Source organism: Lissotriton vulgaris, unplaced genomic scaffold (genome assembly GCF_964263255.1).
Source record: "Lissotriton vulgaris unplaced genomic scaffold, aLisVul1.2 SCAFFOLD_3117, whole genome shotgun sequence".
In the NCBI taxonomy this organism is placed as follows: Eukaryota; Metazoa; Chordata; class Amphibia; order Caudata; family Salamandridae; genus Lissotriton; species Lissotriton vulgaris.
The window spans coordinates 95,979-108,415 of record NW_028247442.1 but is presented as its reverse complement, the minus strand read 5'-3'; the positions used below and the strand labels follow the sequence as shown (position 1 = coordinate 108,415).

Below are 12,437 nucleotides of genomic sequence, written 5' to 3'. Positions count from 1 at the left end.
GGGGTCCAGAGGAGGACCGGGATCGGGGGATACAACGCCACGTGCTGTCCTACATCATCATGCAACAGAGGCTCGAGTTACGGGCCCTCACCATGGAAGAGCGGACGCTCCGGCTGTGCTGGCAGAGGAGCCTTCGGAGAGCGAGGGCATCGCGGCCTTATGCACCGGAGATCCCGATCGGAATGCTGACGGCTTTTCCGCACGGGGGAGATTGGTCCCCGTTGCTGGATTGGGAAGAGGCGGGACTGCAGGTAGTGGGCGACTTGTACATAGACGGGGCTTTGGCGCCGTTCGAAGTGCTCCGGGACCAGTTCGGGCTGCCTGATGGGGGTTTCCTACTACACGCGGCAGTGGTGGCTGCCATACAGAAGCACTGGAAAGGGGGGCTCATGGAACCCACAACGACTATGGCGTGCCAATATGTGGTGATGGCGGCTGGTACGTTCAAAGCTGTGACGTGCCTCCATAATAGGATGCTGAATGAGGGACTGGAACCACTCCAAGGGCTCAAGGCTAAATGGGAGGTGAGCGTAGGCCGACCCATACCGGATACGGCATGGGGCCACATCCTGCGGCGCACGTGGAAGGGCACGAGAAATGCGCGCTTTCAGCAGGTACATTTCTATGTGCTTCATAGGGCTTACTTAACTCCTGAGAAATTACAGCGGTACTTTCAGGTGCCGGATGCCCGATGCCCACGGTGTTCGTCTCTGGGAGCGGACATGGACCATTTGTTTTGGGGGTGCTCACACCTGGGGACCTATTGGGCGGAGGTAGGGGAACTCCTGAATGAAGTGACTGACAGGGAGGTGGAATTCGATATGGCGGCGTGCCTGCTGCTCTGGTTCCCGCATACTAAACACACCAAGGTGACAAGCAAATTCATAGACTTGGGTCTGATATTGGCGCAGAGGGAAATATCGTGGCATTGGAAGTCCAGGGGGGGACCCTCACTGCGTAGATGGAAGAATGAACTGCTGCATTAGTCTGACTGCGAGAGTGTGCTCCGGATGAAGCAGGCTGTCAAGATGGGGAATGAGAAGGCATTGGATGCGGCATGTGCATGGGAGTTAGTGGTACAGGCTTTGCGTAATTCTTTGGTAGAGGATGAGGATGGTGAGAACTAAGCCGATGGACACCGCGGGGCGAACACAGAAGTATTATACCACGCACTGTAGGGGATCCATCCAATTCGACAGGACGAGGCACACACCTTAGCAGTTGCCAGGGGAGGGGGGGCTTTGGGGGGGCTGGTTAACGGGAGTTTGGGGTGGGCCGGAAGCCATTAGATGGTTGCTCGTTAGGGCACCTTGGATCTACTAGGACGGTGGGTACTGTGTGGAGTGTGGAATGGCTGGGGAGAGCGGCCAGGTGTGATAACCCATAGCGCCTAGGGCAGGTCCCGACAAGGGCGGTACCACTGATTATCACTGGGATGGCTGACGGGAGTGATGTTGTGGGTGGGGGGGTAAAAGCAGATACGCAAAACGATATTTCAACCATGGTCCCTATGGGACGTGCACCGTGATGTTTTCCTATTGAACGAAGTAATATGCCGCCCGGCCTCCGGGATGCGGGCTGAATGGCTGTGTACGACTGGGATTTCTTATTGGACGGGGGGATATCACGAGTGAACTGGCTGATTAATTGTATCCTGTGGTTTATAATTCTGCAATAAAAATATATTTAAAAAAAAAAAAATGGCATAATTCACTTCTTAAAATTCCCAACCGCACTATTTACTGGAAGGTTTGGCACTCTCAAGGTCTATGTTGGATCTCTCAATTGCTCTCACACGGTGTCCCTCTCTCGTTCTCTACTCCCCAGTCCTCTTTCTCCTTACCTTCTAGGGCCCGTTTTCAATATGATCTGCTCTATCCAGCTCTTACACTCTTTCTTCAATCTCTGCCACCCTCCACTAATATTCCTTTAGTTTGTAGATCCACAGCTTCGTTATTGGAATCTACTCTCTTGGCTTCATCCCTTTACAACTCTTTCCGCTACACGGTTGACAGAGCGAAGTCCAAGATCGAGATCGCATGGGAATTGGATCTCTCTCAAGACTGGCCAGTTCATCTTTGGGATAGAGTCTGGTCCAAACTTCATAAAACCTCTAGAGCTGTTAATAACACCCAAACTTTATATTTTGTTTATAATAGAATTCTGATTACCCCACTTGTCCTGTCACGCTTTTCATCAGAGGCCACTTCTTCAAGTTGGTCTTGCCCTTGTCCTTCTGCTGACCTCAAACATATGTTGTTTGATTGCCCCCGTATCAAGGTTTAAGAACTCAGTTTGGGCCCAAATACAAAAGATTTTCCAATTTCAAATCCCCTTTTCGTCCGCACTTATTTTTCTAGGTTCTCTCTTTCCTGACCTCCCACAATCCCCACGCCATTATCAGCTCCTTCACCTTTTGATAGCTGTCGCTTTCCACATTATCACTTCTAATTGGAAACACGCTACGGATATTTCCTTTTGCTCATAGTGGAATGCAGTCTGTTTTCATCATCGACTTGACACTAATTATGTTACCCCTGTCTCCCTAGCAATTAAGCGGGATTTGTCTGGATACCTTTGGTAACCTATCTCTCCTCCTTCGCTCCAGTACATCCCCCTTTAATCCATGTTTCAGCTGAAGTTCGCAAACCCCCATGAATGTTCTAATGCCCTTTCCTTCCGATGTTTTATTTTACAATGTTATCTTATAGTACATTTACCTTATGCTCATTTACTTTGTTCATGCTATTTTCATGCTCGTTATATTTGCTCTTTTTATGGAATTTTGAGAATTTGTTTATTTTCTTTCATGTACTACATTTACTCATGTATTTATCCTTAAGTTGTATCTTATTGCCATATACACTTTTCTGTTTCTTCATCTGTACCCCATTTTCCCCCCTTTCATATCTTCAATAAAATCAAACTTAAAAAAATTTAAAAAACTGGCTCTTTGTCCAGTAGATAACTCTCTTGAGCCCTTACTGTTCTGTTAGCGCCGGAACACTCTTGAGTAGCTGTGTGCTCTATAAATCACATATAACATAACATACCCTGTCATTTGTAAGATGGGCTGTCGTGAAGCATGTCCTCCGCTGGGTATAGTGTGCACTGTACAAAACTGCTGAATAAAGAAAATAAACATCTCTAACTTCAAGTCTTCAAAAAGTACCCCTTTAGATGCGTTGGTGAGGTCCATGAACAGAGCAGAAGTGCCTTTGTCATTGCTTGATGGATTGGGCCTGGATTTGATTTCACTTTATTTAGGTGTGACATTGTGAAGCACAACACAATAACATTGAGCTGAATTACTGTTTGTATCTGGCAAAGTCTACCAATTAGTTGAAATCCGTCATCAAATGTTTCCTGGGTCACTGTATGTCGTTGGAGGACTTTTTAATAGGATGGTCTGTAATAGATGTCTGCAATGATAAAAGATGATTTTACTTCCTCTGTACACCTTGTGGCTATGTCCCAAAAGGACTTGCACGATGTTAATCTCCATGCATGGCTTTGTTCTGCCCACTCACTTCTGTTTCCCTTGTTTTCTATGCAAGCAACATGTCGCCCACGATGGTCATGGATTTTCATAGCAACTAAGGGCCCTGTTCATGAAAAAAGTACTAAATCTACATCCATAGAAGCACACCTGCATATGGCTACAGACTTACCATCCTTTGCTATTCACCAGCATTTCCAGTAGGGTGCCAGGAAAGCTGTGCCAGATGCAGGTATACTACTGTGAACGTCACGGGTCCTATTCCCCTTGTGTGCATTTCTACATAGGGTAGAACTACACAAAGGGGAATGAATCTTCCTTTGAAAATACACCTTTTTCACTTAAACCCCTGCAACCACCAAATGTGAGTAAATATCGCTCCCCTACATTTGCAGAAGAGAAGCTGCTCCAGCCACGATTTGGAGTAAAATGCTGACCATTTTCAAGGTAGCAGAAGAGGGTAAGGAATCGGAGCAGAGTTTTGGAACGTTCGCATATATACATTTTTTGGGAGTTAGCAAACATTCAAGGAGCTTGGCCTTTATAACGTCCCTTTCCCGCTGCCCTAACTGAGTTATACAACTCCAGATTTGTGAATAGGGCCTGAGTTTCAATCGTGCGCATGGTGTAGCAGGGCAGATTTATATCTTGGCGGACTAAATAATTACTGTTGCCATGACAGAGTACTTTACTCCCGCCATGTCAAGGGAATTCCACACGCCGTATTTAAAGATGCCAGCTGCCCTGTGGACATCTCTTGCATTGGATTATCATGTCGGTTCCTGGAGCTACATAAAAAGTTTGATGGACGCCTCTGTCAACATGACGGAAACGTAAGTCAAACTTAGAACATATTTTCTTTAAATAAAATCCCCAAGCGGGATTTTTTTATTAAATGAAAAAAAAAACAAGAAAAAAAAACAATTAACCTCTCGCCATGAGCGCATTATCCCATGGGGTGGGTATCATTTAAAGGCTTTTCAAATGGAAAGCAAGAAAATAAGAGTGACAAAATAAAAAGCTAATGTAAAGCAGTGGTTGGAATTACATTCTAGGCCAGCTGTTGACACGTCCCAAATTTGCCTTTCACAACCAGACAGCTGTGCTGCCGGCAGGCTTCTACCTAAAAAGCGCACTTCTTCAGTTTCTGACAACATGGCATAATCACGGTTCAATTAATACATCTTTGTATGCTTCTGTCAACACTGGAGGATCAATAAAGTAATGGAGAAAACTCTTACTGGATAATCTGCCCCCTCTTTAGGCCCCTGCTCTTTTTACTGTTATGTTTTCCAGCTCTTTCTTTGGTCTGGAGCACAAAAGCGCCGGGACACTCCTTTGGAGTAGCCGTTGCGCTATAAAAGTCCCATTTAACATAACATAACATAACATAACATTACTTGTTTGGTTGCAGTTGTGCAGCCCATTGCTGCTCTTCCATCTCCTCCTCCTCCTCATCATTATCAGTATCATCATCCTCAGCAGACGAGGAATGCCTGGAGGACTGACTCCCTATGCTGCATGCTCCCATAGGTCGCTTTAGGTCGGCTTTGTTAGCGTCCACCTTCTCTTCTTTCTCCTTCTTCAACTGACAGAAATACCCTCGGCCATGGCGTGATGCGCTGACCAACTGCCTGCAAGAACACAAGATGAAATCCAATGTCAACTTCGGTCGAGAAAGGTTACTGGCTTTACACCTTGGGAGTGAGGTCGGATTGTCGACGTGCTGGAAGAAGTGTAATAATTTGTAAAGAGTGAGGGTGCAAAATAGAGAATGGGGATTTGGGGGGGCAGCCGACCATCGGGAGGCTTGCCCCCACGGGAAGTTTTGGGGCTGGTAGGAGGGGAAGGGGACACGGGGCGGACAGGAAGGGCTCCTTGGGCTGTTTGGGCTGGGGGAGGGCATTTAGGCTACCCTTGGGCTGCTTTTGGGCTGGGGGTGGTTATAGCCGGACATCGTGTGTCACTGTCCACTATTTTGTGGTACAGTGACACAGCAGCCGGTAGTAGGCAGTTGGGGCACGTGTTTTTGTGCGTTTAGGTAGTGAGCGCTGTGGTAGGGGTCCTATGTGGAGTCGCGGCAAGAAGCGGTGTGGTGACGGCGAGCTGGCAGCTTTGCGTGCCGGTGGTTGGTTGCGGAGCGGAATGGCGGCGCTTGGTGACCCCCGTGTCCAGGAGGCTCTGAGGTTGCTGGGGGAGGCGGGCCGCATGGACCTTGTGCGGCCCGACCTCAAGGTAAGGCCGCCGCGGCGCGCTGCCAATGGCACTGCGGCAACGGTGATAGCGTGTGGTCTGCCGCGGTTCCGGTTGAGGAAGGCTCCGGGAGGCGGGAGGGGTGGGGGGCGAAGCGGGAGGAAGGGGCCGGCGGGGGAAGGCCACGAGGCGCGGCAAGGCGCAGAAGGGTGTAAGAGGGTCTGGGGGCCTGCAGGGACGCCCTGAGCTGCAGTTTGTGGGCTGGGCGTGGGGCGGGAGGGGGCTGGGGGTGACAGCAGTGAGGTACCTGGCAGGGGGGCGGGGACTACGGGGGTTGTCAGGGGAGGGGCGCCAGGAGGGGTGGGTGATGGCAAGGCAGCAGGAGACGGGGAGGGTGCAGGGAGGGCAGGGAGGGGGCGAGGGGACTACAAGAGCTGGAGGGTGGGGGGGAGGGGTGGGGCCGGACAGGACGCAGGGTGGGCGGGGTCCCAGTTACTCATAGAGGAGTCGGATATGGAGGTGGAGGGGGTCGGGGAGGGGAGAGGAGGGGGGCGCAGAGAGTGAACTGGACTGGGGCTCTTCCTCCGGGGAGGGGTCGAGCGTGGTGGGCCCGAGCAGGTCTCCGCCGTCGAGAAGGCGGGGGGTGGGGCGCCGAGGGGAGGGGCGTGGGGGCACGGTGGAGGCGGGGGTATTCGGTTGGAAGGCGGAGACAGGGTGGAGGCAGTGGGGAGTGGGGGGGACAGATGGGGGGTGGGGCCGGGCTGGGGGCCCGGGGGTGGGGGGTACGGGGGCCGCAATGTGAGGGGGGGTGGGGATGGGGGCAGGGGGGCGGGGGTGGGAGCTGGGGGCTCCCGGCGCGGGGGACATTCTGCGCGATGGGGTTGAGGGACACAACGGGGCTGGGGCGGGAGCAGCGCGTGGGGGGGGGGCAGGGAGGGCCTTTTTTCCCCAGTATGCTGGACTTCACATTTTTTCATTGGCAGAATATGTTGGCGTGGGGCTTGGGTGAACAGCATGCGGCTCCGTTCCACCGAGGGGATGGGCTGGCTCTGCCTGGTACGGGCGGTTGCGCTCCAATGTGGAACATGGCGTGGAACGGCGTTGGGCGGCGACTGGACGAGTCACCGCTAGCCCCCCCCCCCGAAGGGTCACATCGGCCGCCGGGGGTAGGGGGGGTCATGCAGCTTCTGTTCCTTTGACTGTTGGTGCGAGTGCGGAGGCGGCGAGTGCGTGAACTTGGTGGATCTGATGTGGTGTGCAGAGAGAAGACGGGATTGAGCCGGCTGGAGTCCATGGGGGACGGCCGGGGGCTACAGGATGTTGGAGATGGGGAGTCTGAGGAGGAGGGGGAGATACGGGAGGGGGGATCTAGTAATTTTGTTGGCAGTGTGTTACAGGTCCGGCCACAGCAAGACGCGCCCAGGGTGACGGCCCCCTCAGCTCCACTAGTTAGGCGGCGGGATCCGGCTCGGACGCCGACCTTGACGCCAGGTAAGGTTAGAGACGGAGTGGGGAGTGGTGCGGGCAAAAGGCACTGTGTGCAGGTGTCGATGGGGACAGATACTCGGGGGGATGATGGGGGACGGCTGGTGAAAGGCCGGTATGTAAAAGACACGGGTGGTGGGGACGGATGGCGGGGCACTGGCGAGCGCGGTCGGGTCGTACGCTGGCGGGGGGATGGCATCGGGGGGAGCTGAGGTGGGGGCGGCTGCGGCCGGGAGTAAAGAGAGTTGCGTGGTGCCTCAGGGGGCTTAGTTATCTGGGTCAAACAGTCTATTGGCTAAAGACCAGTGGTAATTGTAGTGGATAGCCCGGATCTCCTGGGAATTAAATTATGCAAGGAAAATTGTCAAGAGGTTGTAGTTAATAACGTCTATGCCCGAGGCCGCCCCAGAGGGCATTGTCCAGCCATATTAAATGTATTAGATTCTTACCTTGAAGGGATTGGGAGAGATAAGTTCCTCCTCTTAGCAGGGGATCTTAACTGCACTTTTGAACCTTTGCTCAGTGCGGGGGAGGACCTGGGGTTGGAGGATGACATCGTGTGGAATATACCGATGCTGTCCCTGAATAATATCAAAAGGGGCACAGAGGCGGCCATACATTGGGCGGGGTTGTGTTTGGATTGGGGTCTGCGAGCAGCCAATGGGCGTAAGGCCTCTGATAAGGCTGGCAAACCCACTTTTGACGATGGGGTTAGCAAAAGCAGAATAGATTATATTTTGTTAAAAATGGAATATTGGTCTCTTCTGGTCGACATGGAAGTCATGGTTTGCCCAGAAGGCGATCATAATCCGTTGTCCCGTAGTTTAAGACTCTCAGATGTCCCCGGTGGGTCTAAATCCACTGCATATCTAACGGGTGATGCCATCTTGACTAATGACAGAAGAAGGCTCAAATGGTCTAGGGTTGTGGAGGATCCCTCCATCCTAGACGATATAACCGAGGTAGTTTCGTCGACCCTGAGCGACATCTTGAAATTATCCTCCACCACGGCTGCCATTGACCAGATCTGTGACCTTCACGAACAGTGTTTTAACAAACTTAAGGCCCTTTTAACCCTTCCATTAACTCAAGGAAAGGCGAAGGCACAGGGTTGTCAAGAAAAATGGTACAATAAAACCTGCAGAGTTGCACATAGCGAATTAATTAAAGCAGTTAAATCTAGGATCACAAGCGATATAAAAGAGCCACGCTTAAGGTACAAAAAAAGTACAGTGGGTGGCGAAAAAAGAGTGGGATGAACACCATTGGTCTGACCTTTTAGAGGCCTGTAGCTCCCCTAATCAAGTTACATTTTGGGAAATAGTGAAGTGGGGCAGGAACCCCGAATCACAAATTCCTGTTAATCATGTGTCTGTGGAAGCATGGGTTGAATTCTATTCTAGCCAGTTTTTGGATCCAGATTTGGAATCTTGCAATGGCCAAGTCAAGTGGGAAACTTCCATCCCCACTCATAACAAAGTGCTAACTTTTACCTCTTTAGAAACCGAGTCTGCACTTCGCCTGGTTCAGTGTGGGAAAGCGCCAGGGATGGATTCCATCCCGGCCGACCTATTTAAAACTAACCTTCAACTCTGGGTTCCCTACATAACCTTGGTAGCCAATGCCATTGCTAAGGGGGCACGGATCCTAGTGTCCTGGAAGGGGGCGAAAATGCTCCCCATTTTTAAAAAAGGGGATCGTTCGGTCCCGGGCAATTATCGCCCCATAAGCCTAATCGATTCCCTACAAAAAATCACTGCCAGGATGGTCCTTGCCAGAGTCCAGGGTTGGATGGAGATGGAAAGTATACTTTCCCCACTACAGGCCGGCTTTAGATCAGGTACCAGCACCATCAACCAGGTCTTCAGATTTACCCTGAATTACTGGAAGGTGGTCCTGTTGGGCGGCGGATCCATCTATGCCGCCTTTGTAGATCTAAAGTCGGCCTTCGACCTTGTGCCTAGGGCCAAACTGTGGGCTGTCCTGAAAAACCTGGGACTGCCGCCGGAATTGCTCGACCTGGTAGTAAGACTACACGAGGGCAACTTTGCCAGGGTGAAGTGGGGAGGCCAAGGGCAGGTGACGGATTGCTTCCCCGTAACTCGAGGCGTCCGTCAGAGTTGTGTGTTGGCACCCACGCTCTTTTTGTTGTTTACTGACCAGGTGGTGAAGTTCTTTGCTGACACTCCCTCTGATGCTCCCTCACTGGGTGGGACTAAGTTCCCCATGCTCATCTCCGCTGATGACACCTTGCTCCTCTCAAAGACCCGTAGTGGCCTGCAAACTGCATTAAACAGATTCAACGAGTTTTGCAAGGTCAACAACATGAAAATAAATGTGAGCAAAACCAAATTTATGGTCTTAACTAAAAGCCGCCCCATTAAAAGTTCAGTGAGCATGAATGGCGAAAGTCTTGAACAAGTAGAGGTCATGACCTATCTAGGAGTAACCCTGGATCACCGCCTCAGCTGGAATCCACAGGTTGACACACTTCACCTAAGATTTGCACGCCTCACTGGTTGTCTCCTGCAGGAGCAAAAAAAGGTCTCTAACAAAAAGGGTTAAACCCGCTCTTAGGATCTATGATACTAAGGTCAGCTCTGCCATTTTATACGGGGCTGATCTATGGGGGTATATGGACCTATCATCTCTGGTAAAAGTCCAAAACAAATTTATGCGTAAACTGGTAGAACTTCCCCAATCCGCCCCGACCAAACCACTCTGTCTGGACCTGGGTTGTAAACCTATCAACGAGATGGTTCGATATCGGCTAGTAGCTCTGTGGAGACGCATTTGGACGTCCCCAGATTTAAGCCTCTTTGCCAGGGAATTAGAGGAAGTAAGATCAGCTTGGGGGTCCAGTAGTATACCCTGGCTGCGTGAAGTTAAACTAATCTTGGAGGACATGGGTTGTAACCAGCTGTGGGCCTCCCCAGGGTCCACTATCTTTCCCTCCAAGCAAGACTTCAAAGCACTATATTGGGCCTTTGTTCAACGAGAGTCTTATTAGCTCAGATGCTACTAGCTTAACAGGTAGATTCCTATCTGACAAACTGGATCCCTCCTATGAGATTCACTGGGACGTCATAACTAAGTCACTTGATAAAAAACTGTACCACCAGTTTCGAGTTGGGTCTCTGCCTTTAAGGTCTTTTACCAAGAAGTGGTCCCCCCTTCAACTGATTCCTGCCCATGGTGTACTCTCCACAAGGAGAGTGCTGGTCATTTTTTATTTGCATACCCTGCCTATCACGCACCAAGAAACAAATGGATTAGGCCTATTTGCCGCCAGCTTAAAGTTCGAGGGAGTGCTGAGGCTTTGTGGGCGCTACGTACCACCACCTCAGAAGTGGTAGTCGTAGGTGTTGCCAAATACCTGGGCTGGGCATGGGTTATAAGAGCCAGACATTTGCAGGCATCTTGATCCTATTTTTTTTTTATGGTTTTAAAATATGAGGTCTTTACTATACTGTTTAATTCTTTATTAACGATGAAATGTTCTATGTAATTATGATGATCTTAACTTATTTCTTTTTATTCCATGTTTTATACTCTTTTGCCATAAGATGTCTTTTATGATGTAAAAATCGCAATAAAGACTTTAAAACCTGAAACCTGAAACCTGAGTTGCGTGGTGCCGGTGCGGAAGCTTCCATACATGGGAGTGACCAAGGCACTGGGGGCGCATTTGTCGCTGGCGACGAGGGAGAAGATCTGGAAAGGTGAATACATTGATATTTTAAAGATGTTGCATAGGTAGTTGACTTCGAAGGAGGGGTCAAAGGAGAAGGAGCAAGAGTTGGCTCGGCACCCCAAGGTCCCGTTAACAATCGACAATTGATCAGCGGCTTTCCTAATATACGCCAGCTTATATTGCGAAAAATTTACTAGATCGGTCCATCGCGCTATTCAAGTACATGGACGTGGTGCGGAGGGCGCAGGTGACGTATGGGGGGTATGCCTGGTCTCACTATGACGAGGAATTCAGGGCGCGGATGGCGGCCGACACAGAGGCGAAGTGGGGGGAGCTAGATTCTGACCTTTACCAGCAGACGATGGGAGGGGCCAAGTTTGGTCGCACCATTTATACGGCCAGCAGCTTGCCGCTGGCGCCTGCCCCCTTTACGGCCCGCCCCACCCGCGGGGGTGGGACAGAGTGAGCCCACCGGACAAGGCTCAATCGGGGCCTGCTGGGACTTCAAGAAAGGGACGAGTGGCCGGCAGGTGTGCGGCTTCCGGCACGAGTGCTCCAAATGCGGACGGCGACACCCAGTGGTACGCTGCTGGGGTGTCGTGGGGCCACCAGGATAGCAGCCCGCACAAGGTGGAGTGCAGGGAGGGGGGGCACAGGGGAGGGGAGGTGGTCGGAGGGGTCCGGGGCTTTGGGAAAAGGCTTGTACGTCAGTTAGATTGGAAAAGATGGAGCCATGGCTGGCGGCGTATCCGTGGGCGGACGATGCTGCTGTGTTGCGAGGGGGGTTTCAGGATGGTTTTCGGCTGAGCTATGAGGGCCCGCGGATTGCGCGCTGGGCAGACAATCTTAAATCGGTACAGGCCCACAGAGGTATTGTGAGAGAGAAGCTGTTTAAGGAGGTCAGGGAGGGCCGCATGGTGGGCCCGTTTGCGGAACCTCCGCTGCCGGGGTTGATTATATCCCCGATAGGGGTGGAGCCCAAGAAGGAGCCGGGGCAATTCCGGCTGATTCAGCACTTGTTATGGCCGGCAGGTGGGTCAGTCAATGACTTCATCGCGTCGGACTTGGCGTCGGTGTCCTACTCGTCAGTGGATGTGGCGTGGAGGCTAGTGTCGGGAGGTGGGCGGGCGCCATGATGGCGAAGTGTGACATTAAGTCGGCGTTCCGATTGCTCCCGGTACACCCAGAAAACCACCAGTTACTGGGGATCCAGTTTGACAGTGGCATTTTTGTGGACAAGGCACTGCCAATGGAGTGTTCCATCTCCTGCACGCTATTTGAGCGTTTCAGTTCCTTTTTGCAATGGGCTTTTTCCAGGCGCACAGGCTCTGAGATGGTGACACACTACCTGGATGACTTCTTTCTGGTTGGGCGCCCCGGTGCGACAGACTGCCAGCGGCTGCTGGACAGTTTGGCTGGGATGATGGGGGAATTTGGTGTCCCCCTGGCGCCAGAGAAGACGCACGGTCTCAGTACGGTGTTGTCCTTTCTCGGTATAGAGCTCGACTTAGCTGGCATGGAAGCACGCTTGACGGAGGACAAGAGGTTTGGCTATGTTGTCGTTGG

The 12,437-nt window shown here is 51.5% G+C and overlaps 1 protein-coding gene across 1 annotated transcript in view; it reads right to left on the bottom strand.

Moving 5' to 3' along the window:
- LOC147665173 (coiled-coil domain-containing protein 60-like) overlaps positions 1-12,437 on the bottom strand; it is a 199,563-nt gene that overhangs the window by 113,219 nt on the left and 73,907 nt on the right. Inside the window, exon 3 of the mRNA XM_086949701.1 lies at positions 4,900-5,133. Coding sequence (XP_086805827.1) covers positions 4,900-5,133 — 234 coding nt within the window. The remainder of the gene's footprint in view (positions 1-4,899; positions 5,134-12,437) is intronic.